General features: G+C 36.1%; 2 protein-coding genes across 2 annotated transcripts; one reads left to right on the plus strand and one right to left on the minus strand.

Moving 5' to 3' along the window:
• Positions 1-484: 484 nt before the first annotated feature.
• On the minus strand, positions 485-9,298 carry LOC110761126 (topoisomerase II-associated protein). Its single transcript, XM_021963525.2, has 5 exons — positions 8,827-9,298; positions 7,977-8,113; positions 7,160-7,210; positions 4,165-4,228; positions 485-3,606 (listed from the first exon to the last, which is right to left on the minus strand). The coding sequence occupies exons 1-5, from the start codon at positions 8,912-8,914 to the stop codon at positions 1,460-1,462; spliced, it is 2,487 nt and encodes an 828-aa protein (XP_021819217.1). The 5' UTR covers positions 8,915-9,298; the 3' UTR covers positions 485-1,459.
• Positions 9,299-13,978: 4,680 nt separating this feature from the next.
• Positions 13,979-20,316, plus strand: LOC110761110 (GTP-binding protein-like protein). The gene is made up of 11 exons (XM_021963500.2): positions 13,979-14,276; positions 14,698-14,886; positions 15,000-15,053; positions 16,005-16,115; positions 16,793-16,855; positions 16,987-17,241; positions 17,419-17,565; positions 17,685-17,712; positions 17,996-18,066; positions 19,376-19,435; positions 19,665-20,316. The coding sequence occupies exons 1-11, from the start codon at positions 14,064-14,066 to the stop codon at positions 19,731-19,733; spliced, it is 1,260 nt and encodes a 419-aa protein (XP_021819192.2). The 5' UTR covers positions 13,979-14,063; the 3' UTR covers positions 19,734-20,316.
• The last annotated feature ends 196 nt before the right edge of the window (positions 20,317-20,512 follow it).

Genomic DNA, 20,512 nt, shown 5'->3' on the forward strand with positions numbered 1-20,512 from the left:
TATACACATACGTACATATTTTTCACGTTTAATACACGTATTTTTTACACAATTTTAAGTAATACAAACAAAATTCACATATTATACCCATATTTTTCACATATTATTGAATAAAAATAACATATATTTAAATATTCAAAAAAAATTATCTTAAAATATTACATAGTGGCCTAAAAATAATATATATTTAAATATTCAAAAAAAATTATCTTAAAATATTACATAGCGGCCGAACTTTCCCATTCCGTATTTTACCAACTAGGCTATAACATGAGTGGTACACCATTTCTCTGAACTTTTAATATAGGTTCATATTCCAAGGGCTATAAACGAGGATTATAGACGATACATACAAAACACAAAACTTGTACACTAATTTAATTTTGTGGACAATTAGTAGTTTGGGGCATTGTTTATTACAATAATCATGTAATGTACCCATCCTTTAAAACAATTACACGACCACAATAGATGACTGCAAATATAACATCAAACAAATCATCACTACTCCATTCCATCTCAAAATCAGTCCACCCACAGTTTAATAAGTAGAGAGATGAGAACTTTAGCAATAAACTTGGAACAAAATGAGAAACAAAGAGTGTCTCTACAGACAGCACCAACCAAATGGAGCAAACTATTTTCTTAGCTCAAAATCCAACCTTCACAGAATGAACACACTACGTGTCTAGAAGACTATAACCTTTATCTGCATGGCCTGTTGCAGTTATTGTAGAAGAAAGGAACATAACAAAAACAAAGACCTCCATCCAACATTCTTGAATATTAAAAACGGTAAACGAATGCGAGAAGTGAGAGCTGCGCTTCTCAATGGTAAACTAGCCCCAAACCTAATAATTGCGGGTTCAAGTCGCTAAAGCAATCTCTGTAAATGGCTGTGTTACTGTCTTGCCTCCCCAAACCCTGCATCAGTAAGAGTCCCGTGCACGGGTCACCCTCTTTTTACAAGAATGTGGGAAATCAACTGCACTGAACACTGTACATACCATACCTCCCACCTACATCTCTATTTTAAGGATTCCACAACAGAGCATCAAAATATGCCCTCCTACATCTCTATTCTCAGAATTCCACAACAGAGCATCAAAATAAGCTCCTAAGTCGAGGAACACTATCTACTTCACCCACACCCTCCTAAAATATATATAAAAAGGAAACCTGTACCATGCGATTTGAATACAAAGAGAGGCTTGCTTACAAGTTTTTTTCCAGAGAAACATGAAATTAAGTAAAAACATATGAACCTAAACTACTAAACTTACCCGAATCATATATATGCCCTTTAACACCCACTTTATTCGCTTAAGATGTTGCATTCACTCATAAGTAAAAGCACAAGTAGAAAAGAACCCAACAATTTCGCAATCCAACAGAATGCCTTCTCAAATCCCTTTTTCTTCTCTAAACTCTGTTTCTCACATCTTCACATGGTTTAGCATCAACTCAGCACAGACTCAGAATTCATGTGAGAACCATTTCCTCCATCACGACTGTTAGATGCTCCTATGGGCATAGACCGCTGTGTGAAATCCAACAACATCTGTCTCTGGTGCTCATCAGTGTGAGGAAGGCTTGCACGCAACAGCTCAACTGGCATTTCACGACTAAAAGATATGGCTGTATCTGCGCCAATAACAGGCACATTTGGAGAGGCCTCCATTAGACGTGACTGCATTATACTATCATATTTATTTACACAATACTTTGTCAGAAGGCCAAAGAATTCATCAAAGGAGGCCTGCCAAAGTGCCCGATTGGTCACGTTGTAGTTGCTTGCAGCATGAGGATCAGTTAAGAGTTCAGTTGCCCTCTCAAGAACTGAATTGAGAATAAGGGAGGCCCCATCTCCTGCGGGGCTTCCAAGGGGGCGAAGCGGGGGTTGCTCCGAGGAACAAACCACTGCTGCAAGACAGGCACTAAGTGCACCAAGGTCCATACCTCGAACACATGATGAAACAACCCTTGCAAGAATATTTGAAATTTCTGCAGTCCGTGAATCAGAAGGGAGGGTACCAAACAGGAACCTTAGATGACGAAAGATGGCCATACAGACTATTCGCATGAGCTCACCACCTGGAAAAAGAAGCTGCAGGTACTTTGCTAGGAGCTTCCGGCCCTTGGGAAGAGAAACTAACCTTAGGAATACAAGATCATCCTTAGGGACAGACCCAACTGTGTGGCCATTGTTGCCAAGTGGGTCAACCAATTGAAGAGATGTTGCAAGCCCTTCCAACAAGGCCTGCCGCCTACGCTTCAACTGTATTCCACCATCTTGGAGTTGATTGAACTGTAGAAAACGATCAATGTCATCCACATCTAGGAGAAGACATAGCCCATCCTCAATTGTAACTCTAGCAGCAAGCATTGGCTCCTGCTCTAGTGGCTTCTCAGAAACCTTTTGTTCAGTGTTGCCAGGACTAGATGAATTTGGAGGCTCAACTTCAAGAAGAGGACGAGGCCTACGTATTGAAGAGAAGGGAACCCTCCCAAGAGCATCTACCTGGAGAAAAGCATGTGGCTCAGTATTAGCTCGTGCTCGAGGAGGAAGATCCCTTAAGTTAGTTGGGCAGAAATGATGTTTCAACTTTGCCCCGGCAGATTTTCTTGCAAGGCAATACTGGTGGTAATAATCTTCCACATATGGGTCATTGCTGTGTGTAGCAGCTAGCTGCATTCGGAGTATACTCTCAATTTCATCAGCTGTCATATACTTGGACCTAAATTGTGGCCACCCACCATCACTCCTATGGCTACCTGTATCAAAGCCATATTGAGAAAAACGCATATTTAGTCTGACTTTCTGAGCTGATTTTGGCCTTTGATCTCGAGGATCACCCATACCGAGCATTGCTTCAAACTTGCTCATTAAGGGCGGGGATGGAGAAAGATGGGGGTTAAATAGTTGAGACTGCATCACTGACAACTGGTTAAATGATGGCTGAACTGGATGGTGCAGTCTAGGAGGTTGTGGCTGTGGCTGTGGCTGATGCATCAATTGTGGAGGCATTAAGCCATTCTGATGAGATAACTGTTGTTGCAATAAATTGTTTAAAAGACTGGGATGATCTCCATATGTGCCACTTTGGTTGGCCCATTGCTTTAGGGGTCGGCTATTAGCAGAGATGCCAGAAGTAAGCTGAGGCAAATTTCCACCAAAATGTGATCCATGAGGTAATCCAGTCATTTGAAGTTGAGAGTTAGAGTAAGGAGAGTGGTTTGGTGAAGATAATCCCCCCTGGGGTCCACCAGCAAGATATGGGTTCAGGTGGCTTGATTGGCGGTTTGGCGAAGCCTGCTGAGAGATGCCACCTGGGGGAGGATATGAAGTGAAACCAGATTTTGGCACCAGAATTGGTTCACTGGAAAAATGTTGATGATGATGATGCTGCTGCTGCTGCTGCTGTTGTTGTTGGGGCTCAGGATATGAAGAAGTTCTGTACAAAGGCAATGATTCTGTGGGATGTGCAGAAGAAGAAAACGGTTGTGAAGACCATCGTTTCCCATCCTGAAGGCTTTCAGCATCCAATATATCTTCATCAATCCAGTTAGGGAAATGTTCCTGTGCCCATTCAGCAGCAGATGAACCTGAAAGAAACATGTCCCAATTAGAAAGTTTATAACATCAACGTACAATATATTCAATAAGAAGTCCTCAAAGACACAACAGTGCCTTCACTTTTACGAAATTTTCATGATGAATTGCAAGCATGGTATAGTTATACTGATATCTTGTAACAGAAACAATAAACTTAAAATTCATCGATATTGGACTTCAACTCATTCTAAACACGGCATACCCCTAGTTCAATTTTCATCAACGCTAAAATACACTAGAACTTTTCAACAGGATAGAATGATGAACATGTCAAAACCAAACGGTCAAATGTAAATATTTTCACTTTTGGTTTCACATCATAACATAGCATAGATCCAAACTAACAGGAACTTACTTGAATATCCTAGCTACATCTATAACTTACTTTACTAGATTTTAGCAGCAACCATTAAATAAGAATAAATGCGGATGATGAAAAAAAATGAAGGCTTTGCAATCAACTGAAAGGAATTGAGTCTGTACAGGACCGGGTTTGAGGCAGGGTTACAGCAACATAGCAAAAAGAGATATGCAACATTTTCACTCACTTTCTCTGGATCCTCTATCACCAATTACTCCAGCACGCCTTGTTCCACTAACATCTTTGTTTAACTGCAACAGAAGAAAAAAATATGTGACTTAGAGCACAAAAACAAGAGGAGACATTTGGCATCTGACACCAGTAACCAAAATTAGTTATTTATATAAACAATTCCAGACAGATAACAACTACATTAACTAGACCTAAGCCTCAGGGTACAAGTTTATAACTAAAACCCAATTAGCCTATATATATATATATATATCCAACTGTAGGTTATTTGACTTGATAGTGCTCCAATAAGAATAATCATATCAAACCCCAAAAACTACCATAGACAAATAACTAAGATGTAAAAGAGAAATAATAAGACAGACATCTAGAATTTAAAAAATATCTTTTAAGAACAGAAATATATAAAGTCCGAATGATAAAGTTAAAAACTGTAACAAAAGGCTTATGTGTTGCCGATTTGAAACTAAAATATCATTCTTCCACACTTGTTACTATGCACAATTTAAGCTCTCAACCCATAAATATGACAGCAACAACAGATTTTCAGGGGAAACAATTATTCACAGTTACCAGGATGTCCAAATCACAGTGCAGCTCCTATGATTAACACTATGCAATGAATTGTGTCCTAAACATATGACAACTCAGAAAGGATATGCCTAATGATGCTGAAACAGGTCTCAAGAAGAGGAATGCTGCACTACAAAAAGATATATCCAGGTCCATCAGCGGCAGTACATTTCCATTCACATTTTATTGGATCATGAACTCCTGACAAGCTCCAAACAAACAGGCTCCATTATCAGAAGCCTGAGGGATAATTAGAACTATGTTCCTTTCACTTCTCGTCATGAAACTATCAATCCCAATTACTAGTATATAGTCCACAATCAAGTTAACTTAACTTATAGGCTTTAAGGAACAAAATGAAATATTAGATTATGAAAATTAATGACTTCAACATTACCCCCCAAAAAAATCTTTGAAGCATATACAGGGTATTCAATCACAAGAATAGAAAGATTGAGAACAAAAACAAGACAGAGTCATTCGATTTTTTAAGAAGAAACACACTTATTATGTAGAAGAAAAAATGAACACTGCGGTCGACTTAAAGTCCACCCCTACACATGAACTTATCTACAGCACAGGAAGCCAAAGATAATCACATTCAACCTAACTTATAATGAACATACAGCTGCCTTCCAGTCTATATAAATAGCACGACAGGAAGGGTCCCTATATTCATCTGTAACTGATCATGCCCATAGAGAAGCCCAAAACCAAACTGTCTCCCAAAGTTCTCCCCAGCAGGGCCCTTAATATCTTCAAAAACATCTCTCCAACCATGATGCCTCAATAACTGCTACGCACATAAGCCTTTTGCTTTCTTTCCTCTCCCTAACACTTCCTGTTGTTCATAAGGTATAGCAAAAATCCTCCGGGGACTACCCAGCTCAGCCTCACCTCTAAGAATACTCTATGCCACAAATATCATGCAACATGACAGAAAGGAAGGCATGCGCAACACCTTCTCACCCCTTTTTGCACAAGATGCACCAATGTGAAGGTAGGTCCATTCTAGGCCTTCTTTGAAATATCACATGTATTGACCTTCCGATGTGCCACAATCCCAGAAAAAACCTTCACTTTAAGTGAAACCTTTTACTTCCAAATCTGCCGAAAGGAGATAGCATCTACATTATCACTCAAGTACCTGCCAAAAGATTTGCACGATAACTTATCTGAACATCCTAGCTTGATTTTCTTATATCAGCCCTGTGTGGAGACACAAATGCACCCTTTCCAGGATCAGCAACAGAGATGACAGCTATCCCACTTCCTGCTCATTCAAATTCCTTCCAAACCCGATATTCCATTATAAGGGTAAATGTAAGAACCACCAGCCTTGAGATAAAAACATTGTGATACCGTGGTAACAATACAACATAGGAAACAGAGTTCCCACAGATTGCAGCAACTTGAGAAACATTTGACCCCTTGAGAAATATGCTTTGACAGACTTCTGCTAAAGCTCTGAACTAATTTTCATCACCAAGTGCCATAAGCCTCTTCTTCCAGGGTGAGAATCTCCAAAGCCATTGCCCTAACAAAACTCTTTTTTTTAATCACTAAGGTACCAATACTCGGCCCCTCTTCCAACATGGGAATCTTCAAAGCCACCTTCTTTACAACCAGTTGCCAAATACTAGTGGCTCTTGGATTATCCCCAATGGGAGACCCAAATGTTCATTGGCCAAAATCCCACTCCACAGCCAAAGAATCAGCCAATAATTTAACCTTTTCTTAAGCAAAAATGTGTCACAATAATGCAAAACTACAAAAATGGTGAAGTGAATGGATCAAATAACAGGAGCAATTGAGCAATATACTATTGGTAAGACTTAAACCTAAGGCCTAGTATCTTCTCTTCTGCTTGAGGAGGGCAGTAGAGACATTACAGCATTGTCCCCTCAAGTATATATTATGAGATCCTTCAATCACCTAAGATTCATTTTTCTTTATCACGCTTCATGTCATATCCTGGTGGCTTGGAGGGAAACACCACGCTTCATGTCATATCTTAACATACACAAATTCAAAAACGATGAAATAATTCAAATCCCTATTTTACCAATAACTGAGTTGCCAGCATGTTTTTTTATAAAAGAAATTAGGAGAAATATAAGACTCGTTGAAAAAAAAATACAGGAATCTAGGAGACGCTAAACACTGTTTTCCCCACATTCATCTTGGTTCCCAAAGTATGCAGCTCACATTAAGGCCATTATTTTACATATACTTAATTGTATTCCATGCATATCATTAGAAAATTTGCAATCTTGGAATTCCCTCACTCATTGTGAAAAAGAAAATTGAACACAAAACACCATAACTAATTCAGAAGATGCTTCATGTTAATCCAGAATATTAAACAAAATCATGCATTTTGACCACCTGCATCATCAAATCTGTAGTAAACTTACCTTTTCAAAAGTTAAAGACAGATCATCAATATCAGATAGAGATACATCACCCTGCCAATAAGAAAACAACAGTCAGTTCAACCAATTGGAATTTCTTGAATATCAAAATTTACACCCGCCCCCTTCCTGCCATTGAACACCTACTACAGTGAAAATTTTGGAAGAGAAGAGTTTATTTCTTTTGTCATTTATTCCACAAACAAAGGAAACTCCTAAATCTCCTGCAAAAAACAATGAAAATCTACACAACTATAAAAATTCACAGAAAAGCTTATCTAATCAAATTTCCAGCAAGGAATAAATGGAGTAGTAGGCCAGAAAGGAAGACTAAGCAGAGGCCAGTAAGACAACAAACAAGGGTATTCATCTCTCAGCAGAAACATGATGACAGAAGCAACACTTCTTGAAAGTATAGAAACGAAGACAGCCATACTTCTAAATCTTTTTATGAGTTTATAACATCAAACATATATAAGTAACAGCATGCAAAGGAAGCAATAGATCCACACCCAAAAAACCCTAAATGAGTTTCTTAATCAAAATGCATAACCCAATTTAATTGAATAACAATGAAATCTTTCGTAAATCTCCCAAGAAGTACTGTTGTGACTTAAAAGGTCTAAGACTCTATCATGCAATTTTGAAGCAGAAGAAATTCCTAAAATTTTGAAAAAAGTCACAAGAAAAGAAATATGATTTCATGACATTAAGTCCATATAACTTCCAAATACTAAATAAAGACATTCAATTCCCAAAAATAATAAAAAAGTTGTTCCAAAGCGATTGTCATAAAAATCAGTGAAGAAAAAGGTTTAACCTGTTCTCTATCATATAGAAACTCCTCCTCATCAAACCCAACTGGAGCATCCTCTTCATCTAAACCTCCCAACTCAACTTCCTCAACAGAATCTTTACCAAAAAATGCATATTGCGATGCATCAAATACCGCATCTCCTGCACAAAGGAAGAACTCAAAGTCAAAAGAAGAATTAAATGATGCTCCAAATAATTGCATCGTGAAGGAGGAAAAAAAATCACCTTTCCAATAAAGCACCATGCAACTATATATTCAACAAGCCAAACAACTCATGAAAAATATATTGCTGTGTAAAACACATTTACACATAGAATTGAAACTTGTATGCAATTAACTACATAATTGATTAAGTTGGGGATTTCTTATTTTTAAGGAACTATTATGAAGTATGGAGACCTCAGATTGAATCTGAGTCTTACTAACATTCTTTTCATCTGAAAGGCATTACTGAAATCATATTTATGCTTTCAAGTATTGACTGCAACAAAATATAGGTAAGCACCGTCCAAAACTTATTCAAAGCTTAATATTAAAAACAAAGTAGTTTATAGCTACAATTAAACAACAACGCATCAAAAAGAGTCTAAACACCAAAGTGAACAACACAACAGAGGGTGGCCGAAAACCCTTTGAATTCAACAATCCACACTATTCCTTTTGGCTTATAGTAATCAGTAGCAAATTCTACAATAACCAATTCACGGTTTAAAATTTCTCACTTCTATTATCAGTTTTCTCAGCAGCTAAACAGAACCCAGATCTATAAAACAGACTACAACCCGCAAACGCAAAGCAAAGCAGGAAAAAATAATGATAAAAGAAGAATCCCGGAAAGCTAAGAGAAGCGAACCTGAGGTATTAAGTTGCAATTGGTTGAGATCTTGAGGGACGGAGCAGGTAGCCTCTTGAATACTACCCCTACTCTCAAACCCTTCCATATCCTACACTCTTCTATATCTCCACTGTATATTTAAATCTAATAGAACACGAAAACAGAACTGAACCAGTAAACTAAAACCCTCACAATAATCAGTAGCTGAATCTCCGAAGCAAAATTTGCATCTAATAAAAGAGAAGCAAAAACCCTTTAAGCTGAAATTTGTGCAAGGTTTTTGCTAAGATGGTAACAGAAAAGCTGGTGAGAAGATCTGTACAGTGGGTTGGGTACAGGTATTCATGGCTTTGGCAAAGCCTTCTTTTTTCTGGGTTGGATTTGTAAGACGAGATAACCCTAGGTAGGGAATAAAGATTGAGTTTTTTTTTAATAAGTTTTTTATTTATTTATTAACTGGAATTAGATCGATAGACTGATAAAATAAAGAGAGGACGGTGAGGTGACAATATATTTATATTTTTCTGAGAATGGTTATTGTTAAAAAAAAACTAGCCAGCGGCAGGCTTAATTCTGCGAGTAGGGATTAGTCGAAGTGCACACAAGTTGGCCGGACACCTCATGGTACTTATCCAAAAAAAAAAAAAAAAAAACTCGATGTTCAAAATATTAGAGCACTTCCACTTATTTGTCATGGCAAAAGATAAGGGGAGGCAAATGTTGTTACCATTCATATGAATAGTGTTTGCCATAGAAATTTTTTTGTTGGTTTTCCACCCATTGTCATGGCAAACCCAAGGATAGCTACTATTCACATGAGATATGCGGAGAGGAATTTGTATATAGTTTTGGTGTGAGAAGTGAAGAATATGACTAGGTTTTTATAATAATAATAAAATTCTGAAATTTTTGGTATTTTTAAAGAATAATTTTCATTTCTTTTATAAAAAATTCATTGCTGACGTGACAATCCTCAGACAACAGCTCAGATTGTTCTTGCCTTCGAGCTTGCCAGGGCTTGGTGGAGCCCACATCTTGCCTGGGCTGTTTTGTACTGCTGGAGCTGCATTTCTTATCCTAGGCAGCCTTTTGCCAGGGCTCGGCTGTTCGCTGGAAGTGCTCTTAAAAGACAAAAAAAGGCAGAGAGTGGTAGTGGAAATGCTCTTTTTCTTCCTCTTCTTTTTTTTTTTTTTTTTTGTGGTTTTTGTTGTATGCCCACTATTATGGGAGGGTGATGGTGCTGGCTTGCTTTGTATGCAAATAGAAAAAGGCAGGGTTGAAAAGGAGATGCATCTATCTATCTGTCTCTTTTTCTTCCTTTTCCTTTTCTTTTTCATTGATTGGTTTTGTAGCATTCTTAATTTATATGGACTAAAGTAGAGATGAGGCGAGACATGCATCATCACAAGGACACCCATAATTGGAATTATTGTATGTTTAGGTATTGTAATGAACATTGAAATATAATAAAAATAAAGAGCAATATTGATTAGAATAAAAATGAATGGAATAGGAAGAGTTTGGAAGTAAAGGAATGTGATTTTGAAAACTAATAACAAATATAACGTGCTCTTGTTTGGGTATTCATGTGTACTATTGTGATGTGACAATAGTGATACTTAAATTGTTATGATTTGTACGAAGAAAGTAAGATAATGCGTTCAAAGAATACTGAGTCGAATTTAAAACGCCTTAAAATTAAATAAATAAAAAAGATTAAGTTAAAAAACACAGTGTAATCTCATTTTCCCATCAACATAAGAAGAGTTAGAGTTTGTTTAGTAATGCTTTTGTATTCATGTCTTTAACATTCCATTCAATGGCTTTTTATATGTTGATTTGGAAGAGCTTGACGACGAGAATACATATATGAAATGCTTCTTCATGAATTACTTAAAATACCTTTATACACGTTGCTGTAGATGTTTAATACAATTTAATTTTCATAACAAAATAGACAAAATCAAAATGACATCGTTGTCTATTTATGTCATATTACAAAATATGCTCTTAGTCTTTTGGAGGAGCTTATGGAAGGTAAATGTGTGAATCAATCCGCGCAAGTGTGGTATGTGGGCAAGCTTGTTAAAGACAATTAATATGAGCAGGTTGTGACATAAATAGACAAATTTTCACTTAAAAGATACACTAAAGAGTCGTGTGTCTAAGAGCTGTTAGCCATGCACTTAGAGTGATTATAGTATTCGAATATTAGAAGTATGTAATAACATTCCATTCAAAATCAAATGGTTTTTTATATGTTGACTTGAAAGAGCTTGACGAGAAAGCATATATGACATGCTTCTTCAGGAAATACTTAAAATGCCTTACGCATTGATGTAGATGTTTAATACAATTTAATTATTATAGCAACAACAAAAAATGCAAATGATATTGTTTATGTCATATTACAAAATATGTTTTTAGTTGTTTGGAGGCCCTTATGGAATGTAAATCGGTGAATCAATTCATTCAAGTGTGGTACTTTGAGCAAGCTTGTTAAAGACAATTAATATGAGCATGTTACGACATAAATTGACAAGTTTTCACCTAAAAGACATAGTAAAGAGGCGTGTGTCTAAGAGTAGTTACCATGCATTTGATTTGACATCGTGTGTTCAAATCCCCCTCTTCTAATATCACATGTATAAATTGAGTCACATGTCTTTGTCATGTTAATGAGTTTTAGGTATTAGTCTACTTGTACTGCTTTTCTTTATATTGAAAGAAATCCATAGTTGCCAATTCAGGATTACCACAGTGATTGTGGCCCTCCCCTTCCCCCTGCTTGGCACCCAAGATCAAAACCCCATGGTTTCTTTCCTCATAAGAGCACCTCCACCCCAAAGGACAAGGACAAGGGCAAGGGCAAGGACAAGGCAAAGGCAAGGCAAGGATTGTCACTATTCAAGTGAATAGTGCAGCCCTTACTTTTTTTGTTTCCACCCCAAATGGTAAGGGCAAGGCAATTACTATTCACTTTAATTTATTTTATATTTTTTATACTTAAACCATTAATTTTGATAAGATTTTCGGATAAAATTTTCGAGTGCCATGTGTCACTATTTATTATAAAATTCTCATCTCAAATTTCAGATAAAATTTTCGAATAAGATTTTCGGATTAAATTTTCGGATAAGATTTTTGGTTGCCACGTGTCCATATTTATTATAAAATTCACATCTCAAATTTTAGATAAAATTTTCGGGTAAGATTTTCGGTTGCTACATGTCCATATTTATTATAAAATTCACATCTCACTCATCATACAATTGAAATACCTACTCACTCATCATACAATTAAAATATTCCTGGTCCTCCAGGGATGGACCCAGGATTTTAAAATGGGTTGGGCTAAATTTAGGTACTAAGTAGATAGAAAACTTAACAATACCATGTGATTTCATTGATAACAAATATATATATATATATATATATATATATATATATATATATATAGCATGAACAATAAAATCAATTATAAATCCTATTTGATAATTCATAACTCATAAACTGAAACTGATGCCCCAATTGCAAATCCTAATTGATACTTCATAAACTCAAAAAAAAAATCCTCAAATTAAAGCATCAAGAAATTAAGAGAAGCTTACATGACGAATATAGAAACTTAGTTCACTTGAATTAAGTCTTGAAGGTGAGTGCAGCAGCAACAAGAGCGTTTTTTTTTTCTCTATATGCAAGGGTAGGGTGGTGCTTCTTCTTCTCTTCACCCCACCCCTCTTTTCTTTTTATTGACTAGGAGAACTATATGAGGTTAGGTTGGGGTGAGCCTAGGATTTTATTTTTTTGGCTGGAAAAAAGAAGCCACCTAGGCTATAGCCCAGGTTTGCCAAACTATGGGTCTGTCCCTGTGGTCCTCATAGGACTACTCAATCATTGGCGGAGGCGGTTCTACCGGATCACGACGTGGGGGAGTATTTTCCTTTGGAGGATGTAATAGTGCCATTATTTCCAACACGGAACGCACCGCTTGAACTTACTACATGCATTGCTTACTTGAGGAGCCATGTGTAATGGTTTTCCTCTTTTTTGTTTTGCCTTGAATAATCTATTAAGAAAATGAAATTGGAAACGCAAGAAATATTAAATAAATAAAAAAGACATTAAATGAAATAGAATGGCAATTTTTTTGTTGCCTCGTCACCAAGATTTTGACCGCTTCGAATATTTGTCCACAACCCTCCGGCTTCGATGGAAGAGGCCATTTGTATTTTTACACAAATGGAATTTTGTAGTAGAAAATTTGGTGTGGAAAGTGAAAAATATTGGTCGGTATTTATAGAAAATTTTTCATGAATTTTTTGATATATATTTTTTCAATTTTTTTAGCCAAAAATTGAATAGCCGTTGGATTGGATAAGATTTTTGGATCGAAGGCTCCAGGAAAAGCCATCGTGGCTTGTAGTCGTTGGTTAGAAAGCAACTGTGGGTTAGCGCTGACGTCAATAACCTTTGGGCAACATCCTAGGTAATTCTTGCTCATGGGCTTGCCCGGGCTGCTGGGTCCCACCCCTTGCCCAAGCTGGACCTTGCACAATGGAGGGGGTTTTTGGGCCTGGAGCTGCCTTTTGCCTACCTTTGCCCTTTGCGCTGGAGATACCCTAATATAACCAAAAAGAAATCCATAGTTCAAATTCACTACACCAATTAATTCAAATTAAATCAAATTAGCTTAGACTAAAACACTAACCACAATAAGTACATACAAACTCCAAGTTTTTTCCCTACAAAATGGGTTAAAGGGATCAACAAGTTAAACAAGTTTTTTTTATTTTTTTATTTTAAAAAGCTAACTTAAATAACAATTTAACTCAATACATAATAAATTGGTTACACAGGTTGAGTTGTGTTAGCCGTATAATAAACGGGTTGTATTTGTGCTGGAGATTTCTAACTCGTTACCTTAACATGACACGAACACGGCGCAAGACCTAATTAAAATATGAGCCGTTTTTCTCATACATAAAAAAGGAGTTTTTTTGTTTTGCACACTCTAAAACCCAATTTTTGTAAGGTCTAAATAATAGGGTTTCGACCCCCAAAAAAATAAAAATAAAATAGGGTTCCTATATCGCAAAAAGAAAATTCAGTATAAAAAAAAAGAGATATAAAAAAAAAAAAAAAATCTCAATTTCCCTCTTAATATGCATACACACATTTCCCAGCAAACAGATAAATTGAACTAAGCTTTGCTCTCTCTATCTCTCTGGTTCTGTGGTTCTTTCAAAGCTCCAATGGCTCGTATAACATTATGCAGTCAGCTACTTCCATCTCTCCTTGTTCCAGTGAGGCTGAGGAACCATTATCAGTTGATGGGAGTCATAGGGACTGGTTTAAGCAGAGGGCGGCGCTTCTCTGCTGCGTCCTCATCCAAGATAAGCATGAGCCTCAAAGCTGGCATCGTTGGCCTCCCTAATGTCGGCAAGTCCACTCTTTTCAATGCCGTTGTATGTCCTAGAAACCCTTTATCTCTCTGTTTGGTTGCTTAAATAATTCAAGCAAGGATAACTGATATTTCCATTTGAATTTGATATGTTTATCTGTTTGTTTGTGCTTACTTATCTATCATTTTCACTTGCAACTCAAATTGGGGATTGCACTGGAAGGATTATCAGGAACTGGACTGATGCATCTTGTAGAATTGTAGTGAACTGCATGAATTATGTTGAAGGAACACTCAGCTTTACAAAATCTTAGTGCACATTCTGATTTAAGAAAAAAAGATCATATTTTTATTTTGTGACAGCATACTTTGCACCAGTAGCTATATACCCATAATGGTTGTTATATTGTGAATCTGGATTTCTACCTCCTATACTGTTATAAGTAATACATAGTTTTTATATTAAAAAGATTTTGCGAGTGTAGGTTGAGAATGGTAAGGCTCAAGCTGCCAATTTTCCATTTTGCACGATAGAGCCGAATGTAGGAATTGTCGCAGTTCCAGATCCACGTCTCAGTGTACTTTCTGATCTCAGCAAATCTCAGCGAGCAGTCCCAGCATCTATAGAACTTGTAGATATTGCTGGCCTTGTCAAGGGTGCCAGTCAAGGGGAGGTAACATTGCCTGGTTAATTATTTATTCTTTTACCGTTTTCATTTTTAAGTTCCGTTGCAAATATGTTAGAATGCCTCAGCTGAATTTATTTTCTTATTTTCATTACTTTCAGGGTTTAGGGAATAAATTTTTATCAAATATTCGCGAAGTGGACTCCATACTTCAGGTTTCTATCCATTAATTTATGCTTTTTTTTCATGTGTGATTACCATATTTTTCTCGTTGCTCAAAATCCTGTTTTCCTTAATGGATTCTTTTGTAATGTTACTTAATATTTGTGTGTGTGTGTGTGTGTGTGTGTCTGAGAGAGCGAGAGAGAGGTAGGTTAGTTGCTCGTTGAGAAGAGACCATTTTGTACTGATTTCTTAAACTCTTGGCAGATGACAATAGAAAGTTTGTGAACATGTGACATGCTGGTGCATTTTAGTGCGAGCTAGAATCTTATTTGGTTAGGATGAGAAAGAAAACTAAGTTGGGACCCGAACCTGACTGCATAATCACAAGCAACAGTTAAATCTTTTGAGTATTTGTATTTTATTTTTTGTGGGAACTTGCTTATTCTTTAGTTTTCCATTTTATTATTGTTTTTTTCTGCTTGACTAATCAGGCTCCTCTGTGGTACTGCAAAATTTTTTCATTTTAATAAAATGCTCTTTGCACATAACAAAAAACATTTAACTAAGCTTGATTAAAGATGCTATTGTTTAGAGGTTTTGAAGCAACCCCCCCTCCCAAATTTTGAATCACAAATAAACTGTTTTGCGTTCTTTTTATTGGAGTTTGGAGAACAGCTTCGCCTCTATGTTTAATTAATATTGATCATTATATGCCTTGTGTCAGTTGGACAGTGCATTATGAGGTCTCTAGATAAGTGTTTGAGGACTCTCCTTTTCCAGTGCGATGGATACTGCTTTTATAAAAGAAAATGTCGTATGAATTTAAGATAACAATTTTTTGTTAATATGGACCATTGGAGTGTAAAATCTTTTATAGTCTGAATTCAGAGTGGAGAGAAGAAGCAAGTTAAGTTCATATCTTTTTATTAAGTATACATAGTGCTTTTCATCATTTCTTTTATAGATCTACATCATTATTGGCCCATTGATTGTTGTTTCAGGTTGTTCGCTGTTTTGAAGATAATGATGTTGTTCATGTGAATGGGAAAGTTGATCCTAAGGCTGATATTGATGTCATCAACCTAGAGCTTATTTTCTCAGATCTGGACCAGGTTTGCTAATTAACATTGTTCTACTACTCACTTACCATCTTTCTATCACAACCTGGAGCTCATTTACCTATTTCTTTCTTCTTCTCTTCAAATTTTTTTATACCTAGTTCTTGTGGATCCTGATTCATTGTCTGCTTTGGAGGTGTGGATTGATCCCACATCCTGACTGAAAACTTTCTGGATTCTTTGCTTTTATGATAATTAGTTGGTCTTTTAGCTTTACTCTGCTTTGAAATAGGTAGTATATTTTTCAATCCAATTGATTTGAAATTTGGCTTACATAATGGCCACCAGGCCTGGTAATTGATTCATGAGTTTGTCAATTGAAAATTTATGAGAAGTGGTTTAGGTGGTGAACTATCACAGTGCCTTATCCAAGCTGTACAGATAAGACGACCCTCTACAGATATATATGTTTTATGCAAACTATACTTTTCAAATGCGTAGCTATTTTATGGTTCAAAGTTGATGATGTACCTAAATTTTTTTTTATTTGCACTTTTTTGCTTGTTGCTACACTTCCTTGTCCTAAAATCTATAATCTCTCTCTCTCTTCTTTTTTCTTTTTTCTTTGTAGGACTATTCTATATCTGTTATTTGTTTTTAAGATATAATAGCAGCTTGGAAGGATGGAATGAGCTGATTGAACTAAATTGTATTATTCACAAGAAGTGCAGATTGAGAAGAGAGTGGAGAAGCTCAAAAAAGGAAAGGCAAAGGACTCACAAACCAAAGTGAAGGTATAATACTATCCACTGCTCTCTTACTGTACAGTGCATAAGTATGTGCTAACATCTCACTCTTTCCCTTCAATTTTTTTTTTCTCCTTCATTAAGTATAAAATGATACACACAAAGTCTTTTGATTTCAGGAGGAAGCAGAAAGGTCTTCCTTAGAAAAAATTCAGCATGCACTATTGGATGGGAAACCAGCAAGATCAGTCGCTTTAACAGATTTGGAAAAGGATGCTGTAAAGCATCTTTGCTTGCTTACAATGAAACCGGTTATATATGTTGCTAATGTTGCAGAATCTGATCTAGCTGAACCTGGACATAATCCTCACGTCAAAGAAGTGATGAATATTGCTCCTGAGTTGCAATCTGGAGTAGTGACAATTTCAGCACAGGTTTGGGGATGCATCAGAAGTATTAATAATAGTTTGAAATTGAGACAATTTTCACAGCTTGTGCCTGCCTCTCTGCTTGTAATGTTTGATTGGGATTAATGCTAACTTGTTCGAGACTAGCAGATTTGTGTTCCTACTGTTTTTGTTTGCCTTAATTATGGAAGTTTGCACTTGCAGGTCGAGTCTGAGCTTACAGAACTACCATATGAAGAAAGAACAGAATTTTTGGAATCTCTTGGTGTTAGTGAAAGTGGTCTTGGGAACCTTATCAGAGCAACATATGGCGTCTTGGGGCTCCGTACTTACTTTACTTCTGGAGAGAAGGTGAGAAGGATGAGTTTGTGAACTCTTTTGGATGTTGTATATGTGTGTGTGTGTGTGTGTGTGTGTGTGTGTATATGTATTCCATTTGTTTTAAACGATTGTTCCTATGTTGTATACAGGAAACAAAAGCATGGACCATACTTGCAGGTGAGCTTTGGTTATGCTGAATGTAAATTGTGTATTATACTACAGATATGGTAAAATACCTCTGAGTGGACCTTGAAATGCTTCAAGCAAGTGCTAACATAGGCTATGCTGTTCTTTATATCATAATTGGGAACTTGTTTACATGGAATTTGTTTTACTGATGGTCGTAGGTGAGAAGAATTTAGGTCCAAACAGAAGTAAACTTAGATAGGTTAGGAAGTATGATGGACTACTTGTTCATCATATCATGTTGTTCTCTGATTCTTGTTCTGTGTTGATCTAGGAATGACTGCACCTCAAGCTGCTGGGGTCATCCACTCTGACTTTGAGAAAGGTTTCATTCGAGCTGAGACAGTAAGCATCATAAGCAGAACTTCTAATTCTCTTTACAACTGGTTATGTTATTTTTGCATGGGATGATATAATATATTTTTTATGAGAAGATGAGATAAAACTGATATTCAGGAAACTGTGCGCAATGCAACTCTGTTATTCATGGAGTTTTTGTCTTGGTTCTTATCCACTTTAAAAATATTGATATAAACTACAGTGAAAAACTTTCCAGTGGTTGCATTAGGGGTTGAAATAATTCAATTCTTTGGTTTTCTTCATGTTTGCCCCTCTCCGTGTGTTTTTGACTAATTGGGTTTTCTGTTAAATATATATAAAGTTTATTAAGAATAAGAAAAAATAAAAGAAACTTAAAAGATTGAAAAAGCATCGAGAACCTTTGCGAGGGTGTCTTTCCTCTTCTTTAAATGGGTCTCCTAATATGCATAAATATTTTTCTTTTTAAAGACAACTAGAATTTTAAAATTGTGAATGGAGCTCTGCTTCCTTAAACTGAAAACTCATCAATAGCTAAAATAGGGTATGGTTTTCTTTGGACAGTGAAATGCATAATTTTGTGCATGGTTCCTCATAATATAGGGTTTCTTTACAAATTTTCCTTTTTTTTTTTTTTTTTTTTATACCTATTAATTTCATGATAGTTTTTTAACATGCATAGCATATGTACAAAAGTACCATTATTTTTCCTCATCACTATATTTAATCTGCCATATACTTTCCTTGAGACCGAATTCCTGGCTGTGCTCGGCCCTGCAACCCCAAGCATCTTGTTGAAGAACTATATGGTCACAACAAAATGAGCCCTTGACATATAAAGTATAAATGTTAAAGGATGGGAAAGTATTTGATACTCTTTTCATGATGCCTTGGGCACACTGTACCCCAGTGACTACACTAAATTTTCTCTTTTCCATTCTAGATGATAACGTGCCTCACATGAGAGCATGAATTGCATCATCTTTGGCAGTTAAAGTGCCTTGATGATACTCTATGGAGGAGCACTCACTTTGACACGTTATGGGCAATGGCTATTTTATTGGATTAACCAATTGATTTTAATTACTTTAATAGAAGTGAGCTTTAAACCACCTAGTTCTATGTAAGTTCTGTTCAATATTCAAGACAGCATCTACCAGTTAATATCGTAAACTCATTCATCTAAAACTAATGAAAATGATGGAGTGCTAATTTTATATTTTCTGTATAAGATGTAAATAACTATTAAAACATTTTAGCTATTTATTGAAGTATTTAAAAATGTTACTGGAACTAAAGCATTTAATAATAACTTCTTCTGTCCTTTTATTGTTAGGTGTCTTATGATGATTTTGTTGCTGCTGGTTCACTTGCTGCAGCAAGGGAAAGAGGAGTTGTAAGTTGGCTGCCTTGTTATTAGCTATAATTGTCTTGTTAACCAGTAGCAGCACATATAAATGCTGTCCACTTTTGGTCAAGAATCAAGATTACAGAACGACTGTTATATAGAATTGGATCTTTTTTATTAAGTTCTTTTTTCAGAACAAACAGAGGCGAAAAGTCTCTTTTCCTTTAATATCATTCTAGATCAAGCTGATTCACCCAAGCTACCTTGATGTTTGCAGTTGAGATCTGAGGGCAAAGAATACATTGTACAAGAAGGAGATGTCATGCTGTTTCGTTTTAACGTATAAAAGCTCATATGGAAGCAGCTTATCTTCCCAATTCAGGGTAACAATCAGATGTAGCTTTCTTCACAAGATGGACATTGATTTACCTGCAAGTCCTGAATTTGGAATGATGAAGTATTCTTTTGTTATATACACGAAGAATACTATAAATTTTGCTTGAAGAGTAAATAGCTCAATTGATTGTTGATATCAATGGAAGCTTGATTTTGAAATTCTACAGAAATTAAACGAAAAGAGCGTGAACCAAAATTTATAGACTTTTCTCTATTGTAGTGGCATCACTGTATTTGTAACCTTTTTAGATGATTTCGAAAATGCTTGTAGGCAATTTTCAAGTATTATACTCCAGTTAAAATTGTTAGTGTTGTACATTCGTGTCATGCTTTGTGTCGTAATAATAGGCAGTGTATGCAATATTGTATTCTTAAGAACAACCTCATGTTCAAGTCCTGTATGATTTCACAGGAGTGCTCGTGATGTTGTAAGAAAAACAAACTCTTTTTTCTCTTTCTTTTTCGTGAACTGGAGGTGTTTTGTAAATTTGATATTAAAATGCAATAAAATCACAAGCTCCAATTGAATATTATTGGCAACAAGGGGCAACTGTACTGCAATTAACCTTAAGTTGCACGCAACAAAGATCAGATGTCTCTGTCTACAACTAAGAGAAGTTTGTCTTGATTTTGGTTGCAATGGGACAAGGATTTAATCAAGTTGGCATAAAACAGAGACAGGATTTTATCACTTGGTCCTGTTTCAACAATCAATACTTCAATTATGCG

Source organism: Prunus avium, chromosome 4 (genome assembly GCF_965620075.1).
Source record: "Prunus avium chromosome 4, drPruAviu1.hap1.1, whole genome shotgun sequence".
In the NCBI taxonomy this organism is placed as follows: domain Eukaryota; kingdom Viridiplantae; phylum Streptophyta; class Magnoliopsida; order Rosales; family Rosaceae; genus Prunus; species Prunus avium.